Raw genomic sequence first — 18743 nt, 5'->3', positions numbered from 1 at the left:
AAGAGTGCTTCCATGTCATCAGTACTCTTTCTGTGTTCGTTGCTGCCACTACTTAGAGGACTTAGGGTTTCCACACAGAGAAGAGCTCACGAATCCTCTTTGTGCTTGCCTAGAAACCAATTGTGGGGCAGCCAAGTAGGACTTTTATAGACTCTTAGATGTGCTTTCTGGAGGTGAAAAAGTGACTCCATTTCTGCTCTGACCATACCTGCCTTTCTACTTACCCTGACATGCTGTGATTGAGTTCAAGAGTCTATAGATGGTAGTTTCAGTATAGCTCCAATTGAAGGCCAAGGCTTCCCTGGACCCTGAGATGAGGTTGCTTGTGTAAGGCTAATTTGTGGGTGTCACCTTTTCCTATGGCCTTTTATCAGAACTGTTCCAAAGTGGGAAGTCAGTGGGAGTACTTGACTGAACCCCTGCTCTGGGCTGGGGAACTAATGTCTGGACTTGTTGATAGGACTTAGCCTTCCTCCCTTTTCTTCTCCTGTGCTCCTTAGAGTATCGCCTTGAAGGAGTACAGTGAGAATACCATTCCCCAGAGTTGGAGCAATCACTGAGTGGTGGGAAGATGCTGATGACCAGGATCCAGCTCGACCCATCTTAGTTAAGTACCCCTAGCATGGTGACAGGCCAACTCATTTGGAAGAAGCTAGAAGCCTGCTTATTAGTGTCAGGATCATTCTGAAAGCTGGGCTCTGTATAACCTTAATCTGAGGATAGGCTCACTTTATGGCATCCACAGCCCTTCCTGACACATCTGGGGCTATTTCCTGGCACACAGAAATGTGCCAGGAAGGGCTGTCTGGTCCCAATTTCATCCCTTTCCTGATACTGGCACTTACAGAAACTCTCTGACCAGACAAAAGCAAATTTTGACATGCTGATTTCAGAACTGTCTTATCATCAGGAACTAAAGGTGGCCTTCCCTTTACAAAAAAAAAAAAAAGTCCCTGAGTAAACTTGAAAATACATGGGGCATCCTTAGCATGGATGCTTCCTGCTGTGTTACTTGAGAATGGCTCATGTCACTAACTCATGGTCTGTCTTTGTGAAACAATACAAGAGGAAGGGCATATATTTTGCACTTTAACTCTTACTCTCTGCCTAGACACACACACACACACACACAAACACATACTTTTCTGAATTTAAATTTCTCTTTCCATTTCCTTAGTTCATACCCTTTCTATCCTATTCACTTGTCTTATACATTTGCCTGTATGTTTATGCTCTTGTTGTTTTTTTTTAATTTCCCTTTATATTTCCCCCTTTCTTCTCTCTTTTTTCCCCCTTTTACCTTACTCCCTCTCCTATAAATGTTAATTTTGGCTAGTCATTTACTGCAGTGTTGGCATCCATGCCCATTCTGTGCAACAGAACTGGCTGCTTGTTTACAAGATGGTGGCACAAGTATCCAGTTTCATAGTATCTGGCTCCCCAGGGGTAAGCGCTAGGATTTTAGAATAACTGAGAGAGATGATAATAGCAGAGTCTTGGGTGTCTATTGGCTGCTTTGTACTTACTTTTCTTATATATTTCTTTTACCTTTGTATACACTTTTAAAAACTGACATCATTTTTAGTTACATAGCAAAGGTGTGAGGATACTCAGAGCAAACCATTTCCCCCCTATTTTACAGAAATTTGAGGCTCAGCGAATTCAGATGACTAGCCTATGAACGTAAACTTTCTGCTTATGTAGAAAGTTCCAGAACCCAGGTCTTGATTCTTGGCCTTCTATATGATTTTCACTTTATGGAAGAGGGCTTTGGGGCTGACAGCCATGTGAGGCTATGCTAAGTATGTTGCATACCTTTATGTATTGTTCTCCAGGTATGGTAGTGCAAGGAAGGGACTTTGTGGACAGCTATCTGGTCTGGCATACAGGAGACCTAGATTTTAATCATTTATTTTTTCATTAATTCATTTAGCCATTCAACATGAATATATTAATTCCTATTAAATTTTAGGTGCAGTGCAAAGTGCAGAGGATAATAAAATTAACATGACACTTTCACCACCTTCAAGAATGTCCACTCATGGTCAGGGAGACAGGTGAAGGGAACACCTATGCAACAACATGTTACAATTGCTATAATAGACACTTTTCCAAGTATAATGGACGCATAAAAAATGGATCATCTCCCTTACTCTCTCTGAGCTCAACTCTGTAAGTGAAATCATTGCCCCCTCCCTATCCCACATAGGACATGACATCCAGAGGTGAAAGTCTCACTGGCGGTGTGGGAGATGATTCCCAGGGATGAGTCCATCCCTGGCAGCATAGGATCAACAATTACATCCTGACCAAAAAGGGGAAAAGAAGTATAACAAGTAAAGTATCAGTGGCTGAGAGAGTTCAAATAGAGTGGAGAGGCTACTCTGGAGGTCACTCTTACACAAGCTTCAGTTAGACATTGCTACCTATCATAACTTGCCAAACCCAAACCCAAACCATTCCAGTCAATACTAAAGAACACCTAGGGCGTTATATAAGATTCTACAAAGCTCCATGCACTAGGGTAACTTTCCAGTAACCTACAACCTGCAGATGGGTTCCTGGACCAGATAAGTCCTAAAATTTAAAGGGCCCAGCCTCTCCAGAACAGCAGCTAATTCCATTTCCCTACCTTATATTATTGAGAGTCCTTTCCAATATGAGAAAGTTAGAATGGCCATAGCCAAAATACTCCTAAAGAGTGAGAGAAAGATCAAAGGTGATGGTAGAGTTATACAGAGAAGGTAGGGTTTAACAAACGAGTATGATTGCTGAATCATTATATTGGTATTTATTTTCGTCTCCAGTATCCTAGAGCACCTAGAAGTAAAAACCTGAAATTGTGGAATTGTAACCTATACCAAACTCTGAAATCTGTTCCACAACTAACTGCTGTGCTGTGCTTTGAAATTTATTGTTTTTCTGTATATATGCTATTTTTCACAAAAGAGTTGATAGTGATGATAAAAAATATATATATTTATTCCTTCTAGCCTCCTATATTCTGAAACAGCTAGAAGGAAAAATCTGAGAGGATGGTAAGGTCGCCCATGACAAACTCTGGGATCTGCCCTGTAACTACTTGTTGAAGAGTGCTCTGAAATTGCTTTTTTCTTTCTTTGCTTTGTATGTATGTTATGTTATACAATTTAAAAAGTTTAAAAAAAAAAATAGGCCATCTCCACTTAGGTGAAGGGAGTAAGGTCGAAAGAGATTCTGTAGAGGAGGTTATTCTTGAATTGAACTACCAGATATGTAAATACTCACCAGGTAGACAAGCCACTTGTTGCATTCCAGGCAGAGGATACAAAACGCACCAAGGCCTAGAGGTGTGGTAAAACTAGGAGTTTGAAGTGGCTATGGGTCATAAATAGAATTGGTTTGGAGGAAAAGATAGTGTGAGATGACAGGAAAAATAGGAAGGGACAAGATCAAATTCAGCTGACTGTGAATTTCTGCTTCACTTCAGGAGAACTTTTCTAGCATGATCAGATTTTGCATTTTAGAAAGATGTCAGAAGATCAGAGGATGGACTGGAACTAGATTAAGACTGAAGGCGGGGAGAGAAGTTGAGGGTGTTTCAGTAGTCCTGGTAAAAAAAAATCTGAATGATGGAAGAAGCAATAAAGCAGTGGAGATGGTAAGGAGGGCAACAGATTTGAGAGATAGATGTTAAGGATGTAGAATTTATAGCACTTAGTCATCAAGTAGGTCGGTGTGGTTGGGCAGAAGTCTGGCTCCAGATGCCTGAAGGATGGAAGGATATAGACAAATCTGAATTTCTTTTTTCCTCTGTGAAATGAGTTGGGAATATAGGCAGTGTGGTAAAAGCCAAGGGTTTGTAAGAAGCATAAAGCAGCACAGGGATGAGACCATGTGAAAAATAGATGCCTGGATCAGCTAGGAGATGGTGGATGAGAATGAGGGTGGATGAGAATGAGGGTAAAGGGGTATTTTCTAGTCTAAAGCCAACCTTTTTGGGTGGGCATTGGATTTCCATCCCCCTCACTGCCTGCTTAAGGATGTTCCTTCTGCAAATGTCCCCTCTTGGATCATTCCCTATAATATCTCCTAGCTCACACGAACAAACAAAAATTTCTGTTACTCCACAATCCCCACAAACCCCCACACTGTTTCCTTGATCCACTTTTTAAGAAAACTCTTTAAAAGAGTTGTGTGAACTCTCTGTCTCCACTTCTCCTCCCATTTTCTTGAATTCCTTCCAGTCTTTCCTTCCTACTTCTTCATCAAAACCTCTCTTTTCATGGTCACAGAGGCCATGCTGCTAAATAACGATAATTTTTCAGTCTATCTTATTCTTTTATCAGCATTTGACTCAGTTGATCACTTCCCATTTCTTGAAGAATTCATGGTTTTCTTCTTCCCTTTCTAGATATGATTCCCAAACTCCATTCTTCCAGGTGCTCATGCCAAAAGCTTTGGTGTCATCCTTGGCATATCTTTGTCTCTCACCCCTCATCCAGTTCATCAACACATCCTCTTGACCCAGCCCTCAAAATAGATGCAGCTCTACTGCTTCCATTCTGGTCCAAGCCACCAAAATCTCTTATCAGGGTTGTAGCAGTGGCCTTCTAACTGTTTTCCCTGCTACCATCCATGCACTCCTACACTTTTTCTGATATGAAGTCAGAGCATGTCAATCTTCCTTTAAACCCATTCAAGAGCTTCCTTTCTCTCTCACATTAAAAGCCCAAGTCTTATTAGTGGCCTACAAGGTCCTACATGATATGGCCTGTAGTACTTCTTAACTGATCTCCATCTTATTCCTCCTATTTTCACTTCACTCTGACTACACTGGCCTACTTGTTGCTCTTGGAATACAATAAGTATGTCAGTCTCAAACTTTGCTATACTGTTCCTTCTGACTGGAACATTTTTTCCCTGAATAAATATGTTGTCACTTCCTTCAGGTTGTGTTCTCATGTTCCCCAAGCAGAGAGGCCTTTCCTGACCTCCCTATATAAAACAGCAACTCATCCTCACTATTAAGCATTTATCCTTTTACTCTTCTTCATTTGTTCTACAGTCATCTCATAGTGTTGGTTTATTTGTTAATTGTCTGCTCATTCTAAATGACCCAACACTGTTTCCTCTACCAGAATGTGAGCTGTAGAGATGGACTTCATTTAGGACTTCCCCAGTGCCTAAAACAATACCTGGTATATAGTTGGTGCTCAACAAATTTTGGCTGAATGGATGAAGAACCAAAACATGTCCCAAGCTTGATAAGCTGGTACACTGTGGCCTGGGTGTTAGGTAGTTTCCTTTGTTCCTTTGCTCAGTGTTCATAGAACATTGTCAAGGAGCTGTCCTTGTAACTTTGAAGAAGTAAGAGCTAGAAGACTTTGCTCAGATGGTTGGCTTCCTGGGATATCCTGGCCATTCTCTTGGCCATGGTTTCCCCTTGTCCAATGATAGGAGAATAATCTTTAATTCCCAGCCTCAGTTGGAGCAACTGGGAAATAACTAGAGAGAGTGAAACTGAAGCCCAAGAGTAGGTGCTCTCTCCCATTCATGCCAGTAGCTGCCAGCTACCATGTGAAGTCATCATTAAGAAGAACCAAGCATCCTGTGAGCTAATCCATTTGGTCCCTCCTGAAACCTCTGCTCTCTCAGCTTTTGAGCTCATCCTCCCTCAACCCACGAGAGAAGACTGATGGAAGCTAATTATTGGGATTATAAAGACCCAGCTCCATTTTTAGGGACTGCTAAGGAGAGACTCCCATAAGAGTCCCAGAGCCTTTAGGAGTAAGAGAGAGACCCAGTCCAAACATCAAGACCACCAAGGAAGCTGGAGTGTGGGTGGAGAAGAGAGCTATGGAGATGAGAGATAAATGGCAGTGGTTCTCCATTGGCTTAGGTACGGGCCAGTTATATGCAAGCCCAGCCTCTCCCACCTGTATCATTTTACTATTGCTGTAACAAACCACCCTAAAACTTAGTAGCTTAAAATAACAATTTATTATTTTTCACATTTCTGTAGGTTAACTTTATAGTTCCTGTATTGGTTTCCCCTGAGTTCACTCGCGTAACTAGATTCAGGTGGGTTCAAGATAGCATCATTTATGTATCAGGAGTTGGTGTCTGGCTTTTGGCTGGTGGTGCCTCAATTATGCTTCCCATGACTTCTCTCTCATCCTCTGAAAGACTAGACTGGCATCTTTATATAACAGTCTCGTGGCAGCATTCCAAGTGGGTAAAGGGAAAACTGTAAGGTCTCTTGAGGCCTTGGTTTGAACTCAGGCAGTTTAATTACCACCATATTCTGTTGCTCAAAACAAATCACCAGGTCAACCCAGATTTTGGAGAAGTAAACTCCACCTTTTGATTATATGAGCTGCAAAGAATTTATGTCTATGTTTGATTTATTCCATTTCTCCCCAAGAATGTTTAGAATACTAGGGCAGAAGTAAGCTGATGAAAAAGCTGCCTAGATGATTCTAATAGTCGGTCCCCTTTTTTTGTTTGTTTGGGTTTTTTTTAATTATTTAAAAATATATATTTTTATTGATAAATCTTAACACACAAACATTCCATACATGGTGTACAATCAGTGGCTCATAATATCATCACATAGTTGTGTATTCATCACCATGATCAAAAACATTTACACCAGCTAGAAAAAGAAATAAAAAGAAAAAAGAAAAAACTCATGCATACCATACCCCTGACCCCTCCCTCTCATTGACCACTAGTATTTCCATCTACCCGATTTATTTTAACCATTGTCCCCCCTATTATTTGTTTATTTTTTATCCATATTTTTTTACTCATCTATCCATACCCTAAATAAAAGGAGCATCAGACACAAGGTTTTCACAATCACACAGTCACATTGTAAAAGCTATATCATTATGCAGTTGTCTTCAAGAATCAAAGCTACTGGAACACAGCTCAACAGTTTCAGGTACTTCCCTCTAGTCGCTCCAATACACCATAAACTAAAAAGGAATATCTATATAGTGCATAAGAATAACCTCCAGAATAACCTCTCAACTCTGTTTGAAATCTCTCAGCCACTGACATTTTATTTTGTCTCATTTCTCTCTTCCCCCTTTTGGGCAAGAAGGCTTACTTAATCCCTTGATGCTGGGTCCTGGCTCATCCCAGGATTTCTATCCCACATTACTAGGGACATTTACACCCCTGGGAGTTATGTCCCACATAGGTAGGGAGGGCAGTGAGTTCACTTGCTGCATTGAGTTAGCCCCTTTTTAATATTAGTAATTATCAACCTAAGATTGGACGTCTTGTGGTAGACACTGAGCTCAACATTTAATGTGTATTATATTTATTTATTCTTCACTTTTAATCCCCATTTTATAGACAGGGAACTAAGACTTAGAGAGGTAAAGTTATTTGCTCAAGGTCACATAGCTTGTCAGTAACTACACTGAATCTTGAACTCAGAGGCTGTGATCTTCTTACTCTCAGTTGAGAACCAACTGCCCACTATAACTTGATGAACAACTTAATACTAATGAAAATGAACAGTCATCATGAAGTACAGTGTATGATATTATTTTACATTCATGCTCTCTTTTGCCCATTATGACAACCTTGCATGTAGTTAGAACAGTTTTGAGGAGATACTTGGAGAGGGAGTAGCTTTGCCCACAATCATGTTGCTAATAAGGGATGCGATCAGAAAGTGAATTCTACCCTCAGGTGAGAATGTAAGCCTCATGAAGACAGGGCCTTTTTTATATTGTTTGCCAGTTTTTGCCTAGAACCTTGGAATGAGTAAACGCTGCCTCCTCTGTGATGAACGCAGGGATGCCTGGGCTCCAGATCAGCATGGACAGGCCTTTCCTTCTATCCCATGGGACCCCAACCTAACCTTTGTGGGAAGCTGGGCAAAGGAGCTCTTGAAGCTCTGGACTTAGATCTGCAGTGATAAAAAAGTCAGGACCTTAAAGGGAAGGGGCCAGTGTGCTCTCTATTTTATCCTTCAGGAGAGAAGAGAAACTAAACATCAGTTAAAGCAGGCTAGGCATTGCAAGAAATTTCTTAAGCTGTGGTGGTTTATCCATGCTGTGGCTACCAAAAGAAGTCACAGAATCATCCTTTCTGACAGTATGCTGGAATCAGAGAGACCAGAAGTCTTCACCACTTTCTGTTCCACCTACAGGAGCCATTCCACATACTCCTATAAATAACAGTGGCTCCATGACCTGGTGAATTCTCACCTTGGGACTTGGGAGAGACACAGCTCTAGGGTAATGTGTAGCAATATGTCTGGAGGAATGAGGTATATAGTTTGAAAAGACTTCTCAAGAGATTCTGAGTTCTTTTAGGTGCCTGTCATCTCTCACTGAAATTTAAGCTTCTTGAGGACATGAATTTGTGTCTGTTTAATTTGTTTGTGTATTTCTCGCACCTAGAGTAGGTCCCAGTACATAGCACGTGCTCACTAGATGTTTGTTGAATGAATAAACATGATATGGTCTTGTATTAAAGGCATCTTCTCCTACCTCCAATTAAATATAACTGAAATATAGCCCTGTGTGTAGCCCAGACACTCATTTATTTAGGGGGCTGGGCTGATGACCACTTGCATCCATAGTTCTTTAAAATAAATAAGAGGAACCTAAGATCTCTGCTAACTGTGTAGGTTGGGATCTCCCCAAGCTCAAGCCTGATGCATTGCCCTGCTGCTCTCTACCCAGGGAAGGTTGAAGCATATTCTGTTTCACACCTCTGAGCTAAGCAGGGTCTCTCTGGTCACTGGCTTGGCAGGGCACTGAATTTCTCTCATCTATGCCCATGTACACGTGGGATGACTCTTACTTGACTTGCCCTTTTAAAAACAACTTAAGCATGTTGAGGTTTCCTGTTGATCAGGGGCAGCCAGAGGCTGTGACCCAACAGGGAATTGTTGGCCAAGCCCTGACTCACCCGAGCTCCAGTTTTCTGTGTGTGAGCAAGCAGTGACAGCAGCCTGGCTCAGGGGCAGCTGGCTGCCTTGCTGTGAGTGGCCCGAGACTCAGGATCCTGCAAGGCTAGACAGCCTAATTTTGAGGGCCACTAGGGTCAGTAGGCCTTTCTAGCATGCAGTTTAGCAAAAAACTGCTGTCTTTGAACTAAAATTGTTTGGAAAGTACTCTGAGAGCTGGTAGTGATTACCTTAGTAGACAACTAGAAAATTATGCTGCAGAGGAAATACGCTCATGGTGCTCTTCATTAAGTGCATCTTTATCTTTTCCTTTCTTTATTTGCTCTTTATTCACTGAGCACCTTCTAGATACTGAGTACATACATGTTTCTGAACCTGGAAGAAATCGCAATCTAGTAGGGACGACCAAGAGGTTCTCTGATATGTATAAATACTGCATTTGAGACAAGGGTCAATGTAATTGTTTTCAATGTTTACTAATAAGATCTATGTGTGGATGTGGAGCTGGGAAATGGCTGATTATTTAGATGTAATGTCCTGAAGTCATTGCCACTGCTCTAGGGTTGAACCTTTTGAGTCAGTTTCCCAACCCCTTTAGTCTCTTCGTTGAAAGAGTGAAGAGGACTCTTTCTTGAGATGCCCCCCTGACCCTTTTGAGGCTGTCAGGGATCCAAATTCTGGTCAAGACTCAAGCTGAGAAGGTGGTATCTTGTGTTGTGTCTGGTAAAGTTTCAGGAAAGATAAAGATGGTTAGGGAGAAAGATCAAAAAGTGTGAGTGTATATTTGGAGCTATTTCAGAAAGATTCTTGCTCAGTGGTGTGCTGGAGCTGCCTCAGGAGAGCCAGTCATTAGCATCTCTTATCAACTCCACATTCAGTAACACCACGTTGGTAGCTTGAATTCAGCCACAGCGGGAAGCTTTATACCATAGAAATTGGCAAATACTATAAATCTGCACTTTCCCTCCTGAGAGCTGGTGTTAAACATTGAGTAGCATGCCATGGTCTTACTGTTTCCTAGTTGGCAGATGCAGACTCTTGGAATGTTAAAGCTCATCATAGGATAGGCTCCTGTTTCAGGAAGTACTTCGAGTCTCTGGGGATGAATTGGGCAGAGAGGCCCATTGAATTTGGTCTGCTCTGGCATAGGAGCTGTTTGTTTCTTCAAGGATGGCCTGGAAGTTGCATTGCATGAATAGAGTACTTTTTAGCTTGACAGTCTTTCAGGAAAGATATCAGGCCTAAGAATAAAACATGATATCCCTTATTCCCAGGCCATTCACTACCGTTTACTTTTCTTTTCTTTTTCTTTTTCTTTTTTGTTGTTGTTGTTCCTAGGTCTCAGTCAGTCTCTCCACCTCCAGTTCTCTCCCCATCGAGGAGTCCCATCTACCCCCTCAGTGATAGTGAAGCCTCAGCCTGCAGGTACCCCAACCGCTCCAGCTCCCGGCTGCTTCTCAAAGACTGGCGCCCCCGCGATCCTTCATCCCCAAATCCTCAAGATCCCTCCCCAGATACTTCACCACCCATCTGTTCCCTCAAGGCCACAAGCTTCAGTTATCTGGACAGGAGCCCTTCAGTGTTGTGCAAGAGAGAGGAGCAGAAGGAGAATGTCCAAGGGACAGCCCAGGATGTAGAGGGAGTAGCTACTCGCCTCCCCCTTGCCCAGAGCACTCCATCCTTAGGGTCAGCAGCTGGCCCACGGAGCCTCTTGCTAAACCACACTGGCACCCGTGCCCACAGCCTGGGCATTCGGGAGAAGATTTCAGCATGGGAAGGTCGACGAGAAGCTTCACCCAGGATGAGCATGTGTGGAGAAAAGCGGGAGGGTTCTGGGGGCGAGTGGGTGGCCAGTGAGGGTTGCCCCAGTGTGGTGCCATCCCCTTGCAGCTCAGAAAAGACCTTTGATTTCAAAGGCTTCCGGAGGATGAGCAGGACCTTTTCTGAGTGCTCCTACCCTGAGACCGAGGAGGAGGGAGAGGCACTGCCTGTCCGGGACTCTTTATACCGGCTGGAGAAGCGACCAGGCCGGAGTGAGCCCAGTGCCTTCCTCAGAGCACATGGCAACAGAAAGGAGAGCTCAGCAGTGCTGAGCCGTATTCAGAAAATTGAACAGGCCCTGAAAGAGCAGCCTGGCCGGGGACTTCCCCAGCTCCCCAGCAGCTGCTATAGCATAGACCGAGGGAGAAGGAAGACTGGAACCTTGGGCACCTTGGAGGAGCCAACAGGGAGTGCAGATGTGGGCGCTGGCAGCCAGACAACAAGAGTGGCTGGAGTTGGGGGGGAGGCAGGCCCACCCCTGGAGAGGGAAGGCAGTGGCTCCACTAAACCAGGGGCTCTTGGAAATAGTCCTAGCTCCCAGCTGCTGACATCAAAGAGCTCCCTTGATCCCGCTGTGAACCCTGTTCCCAAGCCTAAGCGCACCTTTGAATATGAGGCTGACAAGAACCCCAAGAGTAAGCCAAGCAATGGTCTACCTCCTTCGCCCATACCTGCTGCTCCACCCCCTCTGCCCTCCACCCCAGCCCCACCAGTCACCCGGAGACCCAAGAAAGACATGCGTGGTCACCGCAAGTCCCAGAGCAGGTAATGCATACCCTCATTTTGTAGATGAGCACAGTGACTTTCTTTTTATATGGAGGATGTGAAAGTGTATTTTAGTCATGTGTCCCAATTGATAGTGCTTTATAAACTCTGAAGTACCAAATAATTGTTAACTCATAGTTGTGGTAATGAAAAATGAGATTTTTCTTCTGTTCTTACCAAATACTTGAACCTGAATGAAATGGGGAAAGCACTTCTTCCAAATGCTGTGTTCTGAAAATATTTGCTGGGTTTGGTCTGTGGAGTAGAGTTGGCTGTTTACCAAGCCAAATTGGAGCCTCTTCAATACTCTACCTAAAAATAAGGTAGAGTAGGCAGAATGTTAAAGACTGATAGGATTTTAGTCTCACTGCTACGTAAAATGCTAGCATTAGAAATTTATTTCTTCATGTGAAGCATTGTCTGAATACTGCATTTAACACAGTAGTGTTGACAAATTTAGCATATGATTTCCTCTTTCCTCAAGTCCTCCTGGCCATTTAAGAGCCTTGGGTTAATATGAAGAGAGGATCTTGAAGGAGGAGACTGATGATAAAAGGAGCAAAAGAACTTTTTACCTATTTTTTGTTCATGTCCATGAGTAACCTCCTCTGAGGCTTACATTGGTTGCCTGGCCGATCTCAGCATTTCTGAGCCTGCACTCAGAGCTTTCTCCATTATGTATAGTGATATGAGAGCTAGAGCTGCTAGTGTTGGTGAAATTTGACAGGCATCTTGTTTTCTGCATTGGGATAGGCTGGGAGCCAGCTTCCTTCAGAAGGCTCCTCACTGCCTTTCTCTTCTAACCCAAAGTCAGATGTGCATCAGGTTTATGTTTCACTTCTAGGGATTCTTCAGTTGTCCCCACATTTCAGGCTTCATGCAGCTAATTCATGTCAAATATAAACTCTCTTGCCATATGCAGAAAGAAAGAAAAATCATGAAGGATCAGACCCATGAGCCAAAACAACCCTTGGCTGAGGGTAATCCCATGTTTTGGCCTACCCGAATATGCTCACTGGCTCCTTAGTTCTCTAACATCCTGCCAAGAGAGTTTGCTTTGTCCTTACTCATCCATTTTTGTAAACACCCACCTAGAGCCTACTCTTCTCTAAGCCTTGTGCTAGTTAACAGAATACAAGGACAAATACATCATGGTTTTTCCATTTGAGGAGTTAAAATGGTTTGATGCAGAGATAGCTGCACAAATAAATCATAGATGTTGTGATTTGTGTCATGATCTAGGTCAGTATGGGATGCTGCAGAGATCTAGAAGCAAGGCATCTAATTTAGACTGGGGAGTGAGGGGAGGCTCTGTATAGAGGAAATTAGTTAGCTACATTTAGAAAAGCAAAAAGCAGCTAGCTAGGTAAAAAAAGGGACTGGGGAGTATGTTAACTTGAAAGTTTTACATATACACTCACACCACATTTAAATATAATGTATATACACACATATACTATATAGGGTAAAGTTACTTCATATAAGAATTAACTTAAGCAAATTTAAATCTGCTCTTGGAAATAAAATAAACTGTTTATAAAGTGCTAGCTGCTCTACCTGCCTTTCTGTTTCCCTAAGCAAATGTAAGATGGTAAGTTTCTATCTGTTGTCCCAGGTGTGATTCTTAACATTTAATATACTTTTTATTTTTAAAAATATATATAAGCCAAATATTTCTTCTGGTATTTGACCAAAGAAGAATAAATCTTTAAAATCTGGGAAGAAACTGATTATATTAGTCTTAATGAAAGATAGTACCCAACATGGTACACTCTTGAGGGATTTTCAAGGATAACTTGACTGAACATAGTTTGTGTCTTACTTGTAACCTTAAAACTACCTGCATAAGATGTGACTCCACTGTATATACCAAAGAAAACTTGGTCTCAGACCAGCAGCGGTCCATGGGCCGACATTTGGGAACTACTGTGCTCAGCCATTGAATATTTAGCTGGTTAAGTTTGGCCAAAGTCAGAGACTTGGATCATCAAGGTAGAAATGGCAGATATGGATGTGGTGATGGCTTTGGATGAGGCCCCCTCTGAAAGACCCTGGTGTTTAACAGGCAAGTGGGAAAAGAGACTCACAAAAATCTGAAATTGCCAGAGAGGTAGTTGGAAACTAGGAAAAAATGTTTTACAGAGGTCAAGGGAGGAGAGTGCCAATATAAAAGACTGTTTAGCAGCATTGAGTGCTGCAGAGGGATCAGGAAAGCTGAGAACAAGATGTGGCTTTTAGGACAACTTTATCCCTGACTTGCACCCCAGGACATTTGGGGGGAGTTGCTCATTAAACAAGAGAAAGACCACATTGGTTGAAAAGTCTGATGGCACCCAAAAGAAAAGAGGTGATAATGGGTGAGAGAAGGGATTCCTCTTTTCCCTCCCTGGCCAGAAGCCTGCCGAGACCTGCCTTAGAGAGGCAGAGGATGTAGCTAAGGTTAAGTCTCAAACGAGGGAAGAACCTCCCAAATGAAGGAGAGGGGTGTATAGAGTGCTTAGGCTCTAGAGGCATATGCCTGAGGACTGAACAAGCTGTGGTGTTAAAATAGGGGGAAGCGTTATTTGGAGGGTGAAAAGGAACAGGCTACCAGCTGAAGGGAAGCTAGGTCTCAAAAGTAGCTTCTGACTGTAAGTTGTCCTAGTTCTACCTCACAAGTGGTCTGATTTGTTTTGAGGGCTTAGCCCTGCCTGCTTCAACAGACCACCTGCCACCAACTCTCCACCCCCATGCCTCCAACAGCTCTATGTATATCACCTGTCCAATGTTGAGCCCTTACTACCTGCTCGATACAGTAGAGGAGCCCTTGCTAAGATGCAGACATGCATATGAGACTCTAGGGGCAGATCAAGCACTCAGTTCCTGAGTGAATGGCAGATTCTTATCAAGGTAGATACTCTCCTGGGCTTGGAGGCCATAGTTGTGGTTAAAAGGTCAGACTCTGGAGACAGCCGGATGAGTTCTACCTTTGTCATTTCATCTCTCTAGGCTTCAATCACCTCCATTATAAATCAGGACAATACCTAATACCATGTGAGGGTTAATGAGATAACTTAGGTAAAGCATTTGACTTGGCATCTGACACATATCACCCTTTTAAGCTGTGGTAGTTGTTATGAGGTTGGTAATTATTATGGACAAGGTGCTTCACAGGCTAGGGGCTTTCAGACCATTTCTCTTCATTTGGAGGGTGGGTTTGGATCCAGATGCTTTGCGTAGTAGCTGGTTTTATGGAGAGCTTCTGATCTTTGCTGTTGCCCACGGCCATCCCCCAACAGAACAGGAGGGATCTGATCTTGGTGGAATGACTCTTGCTCTCATTATCCACAGAAAATCCTTCGAGTTTGAGGATGCATCTAGTCTCCAGTCCCTGTACCCCTCTTCTCCCACTGAAAATGGTACTGAGAGCCAACCTAAGTTTGGATCCAAAAGCACTTTAGAAGAGAATGCCTATGAGGATATTGTGGGTAAGCACTGGCAGCGGTGGTGGGCTGGGTCATCTCTGGAAATCTGGGGGCTGTAGAAGAACAGAAACAGGAGGACACACTTTCAGTTTCCACCTCATTCACCATGGGCACACATTTTGTCCCCACTTCTGAAATTCCTTACAGGAAATGGGTATCCAGGAAGCACTTTAGGAAATACTGAGGAGCTGAGTGATTAAAGCCTGGCTTTTGAATGAACTGAAATCTAGAGGGTCCTCTGGTACCACAAGAAGGAGAAAACTGTGTCATCCTTTTATTTTTGGAAGGTTTTAGAATCTAAGAGACCTTTTTCCTCAGCTATGTGTCCAAGCAAATCACTTAACATCTCTGTGGCCTCTGTTTTTCTCTTATAAAATGATTATGTTAACAACAACAGTAATAGTAATCATACTTTATAAGGTTATTATTTGAATTAAATGAGATAAAATATATTATCAAAGTACCTAGCACAGTGCCCCGTCCTTCATATATCCTTCCTATTTTTCTCTTAGAGTAAGTTTTCTCAAGAACTATGAAAGGATCTGAGATTTTACCTTGCTTATAAGCTAACAAGTTTAGCCTTCCCTGGTTTCGTATATGCTTGCAATAAACATAAGACTCCTGGGTCACAGACAGAGGACTTTGTTATTCTCAGCCCAGCAAGTGGCATGTGCTTCATATTACACGGGTTCCCTTTGTCCCCAAGCCTCATGGGGTCAGTATGGAGGAGGCCCGGGTAGAGGCTGCATACACAGTGGATCTGTATCACAGCAGAGAAACCCCAAGTTTAGGAAATCCCAATCTTTAAAGGTGCTTCTAGCAAAGTTGCCCAACCTTTGTCCCACAAGGAGATATTACCTTTATTATTCTGGTTAGGAATACTCCATCTGCTCTGCCTTGGAAGGAAACACTACCTTTATCTTCCAAGACTCTTTGCCATTTAAACATCCTTGAAAAGTTAATCCACAACTGTCAATGTCTCTCACTCAGAATAAGTAAGGAAATATAAGAAACCATGGAGAATTGTCTCCTAACAAGTGGGAGGATTTTGGTGTTGGCAGATGTGAATTTGAGGGTAAACAAAAAACTGATGGTCTTTTCCTGGTTTGGGTTATTTTTGGCATTCATTTTAATTGTGGCTTCATTTCCTTCAGTGGGGGCTCTGATTCCACTCAGATATAGTGTGTGTCTTAGTGTGTGTTGATGAGGAGGAGAGAAGCAGTGTGTTTATGGGCTTTTGCCTCTCTCTCTCTCTCTCTCTCTCTCTCTCTCTCTCTCTCTCTCTCTCTCTCTCTCTTCCTTTTTCTCTCTCTCTGTCTGTCTTGTCCCTGTCTCTCTTTGAGGCCTTGAGGCTAGAGAACAGTCTTAGTTAACAAATTAGAGAGAAAAGAGGCTCCAGTAGAGAGAACCCTGCAAATTCAAAACACTGAAATATTTTGCAGAGAGTGCCATCTATCCCCTCATTGATCTGAGCCATCAGTTTTGTCAATTTTTCCTTGTAACTTGCTGGGCCAGCATTTCTGGAAAGATAGTGACAGTGCTCCGACTCCCAGATGCTCTGCTTTTTCAGAAACAGAGTATATAGTATGTAACCGTGCAAGATTGGGTCAGAACAGGGAGGCTATGTGGGAGTGAGATCCCTAGACCAGAAAAAGGATTTGAGGAGGGAGGCTCTTTCTATACCATTTGGGAAAAGGCAGCCTTGTACCCACAGGTCACCCAGAACTGAAGTCAAGAGCTATGGGAATCAGAGTTAACCCGCTCCCTGCTACCCCATTGCAGGGCACATTCCAGTTTCCTCTAGTTTGGAAGAAATTATAATGTGTCATTGCTTCCCAGGGCCTTTGGCAGCACCCAGTGTGGTGCTACATGGGCAGAAAGGGCTATAGTGTTCTGATATCACTTCCCCTGCCCTATGAGGCACTGACAATACTGCAGTCCTTGCAGCTCTCTGTTCTCTGAGAAGGCTTGGGCAGCCCTTCTGCCCAGCCAAGGGATTCCAGATAGAGTGTTCTTGCACCGACTCAACTGAAATAAGAGAAAAGGATGCTTTCAACCATACCTCCCTGTCCAGAGTTCCACAGTTCCAGTGTTCTATTAAAGATTGGGGCAATTTATATAGGGAGAATTTTGGAGGTACTGTCTTGGTCAGTAGAACTGTTCTCTGGGCCTTTTTGGGTCAGTTAGGAGGGGGAGAGAGGTAAGTGTGTCTGGAGCATAGCCTCTTATTAGAGGGTGCTTTCTGACACTTTGGGATGAAGATGAAGAGACAAGAAAAATTTCAAACTTCTTGAATGGATGAGCTAGAACTTGGGAGTAAGGGCTGGTGTGGGATGAAGTTGAAGTTAGGGCATTTCCTCAACTGCTTACCTAGCCCTGGATCCTTGGAGCATTGTGTAGAAAGTAGGAGAAATAGAAAAGGGGAGTAACCCAGACACCTGTTAAGGAGTATGCTATGTTGGATGTTTGTGTTTTGCTCCGGGCTTGTAGGCTAAGAGTGTGTTTCAGATTCCAGAGTTAGAACAATTCCCTGGGTATGTTTTCCCACTTTTGTATCACCCATAGCAACCCAGTCTGAATTTTTAGGACCTGACCAGCCCAGGGAGGGCAGAGGGAAATACAAAGGATAATACTCTTTCTGTTCAATTCTGGTCGATATAGCCCTTTCTCCTCCTCTGGGAACAGGTCCAAGAATTTGCCCCCCTGCCTTCCCCCCACCCCCCGAGACTTCAGAGGCCTCCTTGTTGCTGAACTCCAGATGTCAGAATTACTTTCGCCTTAGATTGACCAGTTGCTCTGACTTCTGAGGGGCCCTTTCTCTGGCCTTGGCCCAGCCTGTGCTCTGAGCGAGTAAGGTTGTTTCTAGTACTGCTTGGTGCATCCAGCTCTTTGCTGCCCCACATCCATAGGGATGGAATGTAGCTTTGCTTTGGGAATGTAATAATAGGGTTGGGTGAGAGGGCACAGAGTACCCATTCTAAATTTCCATCTTAGGTACCAGCTGATTAGACTGAAATTCCTGGTCTTTTAGAAGTTGGGGCCATTTGGTCCAGAGGCTAATGTGTCTTAGAATTCTGTGAGGAAAGGAATTTAATGAGGGGCCTTAGAGAGTTTGCTGGCCTACCTCCTGTATAAGGCATGGTGCCTGGGGAACTGGGGTGGGATACTGCAGAACAGGCTGAGGTTTTTCTTGCTAATTTGCAATAAAGGGCTTCAAAAAGAGAGTTGCTGCCTTGCTGCTTCCTGGGGCTGTTAATTCTCGACTGTCCAATTTGACATCTGACCTTGAAAGATGTTGTTATTTTACAAAACCATATAATCATTTGCATTCTGGGCCTGACACTTAAAAATGCACCCAAGGAAGTAGCTCATTAGGGAGTTATGTGGAGTGGCCTCGGCGCCTGACCGAGGAGCCTGTGCTGCATTCCTACAGAGATTCCCATTCCCATCAGCCAGCTAGAGCTGAGGGAGAGTTTCCAGGAACTTGAGCAGGATATGAGCTGGGGACAGGGCCAGTCGATCTGTACTGCAAAGCCTTTGGAGCTTCCCTCTCCCTCACTTTAATCTCTCATTTGCCCCTGGTCTGGGAAACAGTAAGGAGTCTAGGGTGCCTACCAGGATGGAGGATGCAGCAGGAAATGGGGCAGCCAAAAAAGGTACAGCCTAGTGAACAGTTCCAGGGCTGTTGTGAGGTTGCGGGTGGGGAACAGCTGGCCCCTTACAGCTCCTGATCTGATGTTCTACCATTTGCTAGGAAAGTTGGCCCTTATCCTAAC

The 18743-nt window shown here is 43.4% G+C and overlaps 1 protein-coding gene across 11 annotated transcripts in view; it reads left to right on the top strand.

Moving 5' to 3' along the window:
- DENND2B (DENN domain containing 2B) overlaps window positions 1–18743 on the top strand; it is a 278920-nt gene that overhangs the window by 229174 nt on the left and 31003 nt on the right. For 10 of the 11 annotated variants that reach the window (XM_077113928.1, XM_077113931.1, XM_077113929.1 and 7 more), the window contains 2 exons: window positions 10256–11503; window positions 14834–14970. In XM_077113928.1, coding sequence (XP_076970043.1) covers window positions 10256–11503; window positions 14834–14970 — 1385 coding nt within the window. The remainder of the gene's footprint in view (window positions 1–10255; window positions 11504–14833; window positions 14971–18743) is intronic. The other variant, XM_077113938.1, reaches the window with a different exon arrangement.

This window comes from Tamandua tetradactyla, chromosome 8 (assembly GCF_023851605.1).
Source record: "Tamandua tetradactyla isolate mTamTet1 chromosome 8, mTamTet1.pri, whole genome shotgun sequence".
NCBI classification, from domain to species: Eukaryota; Metazoa; Chordata; class Mammalia; order Pilosa; family Myrmecophagidae; genus Tamandua; species Tamandua tetradactyla.
Note: the sequence above shows the minus strand (reverse complement) of the source record. Positions and strands in the feature narration are given on the sequence as shown.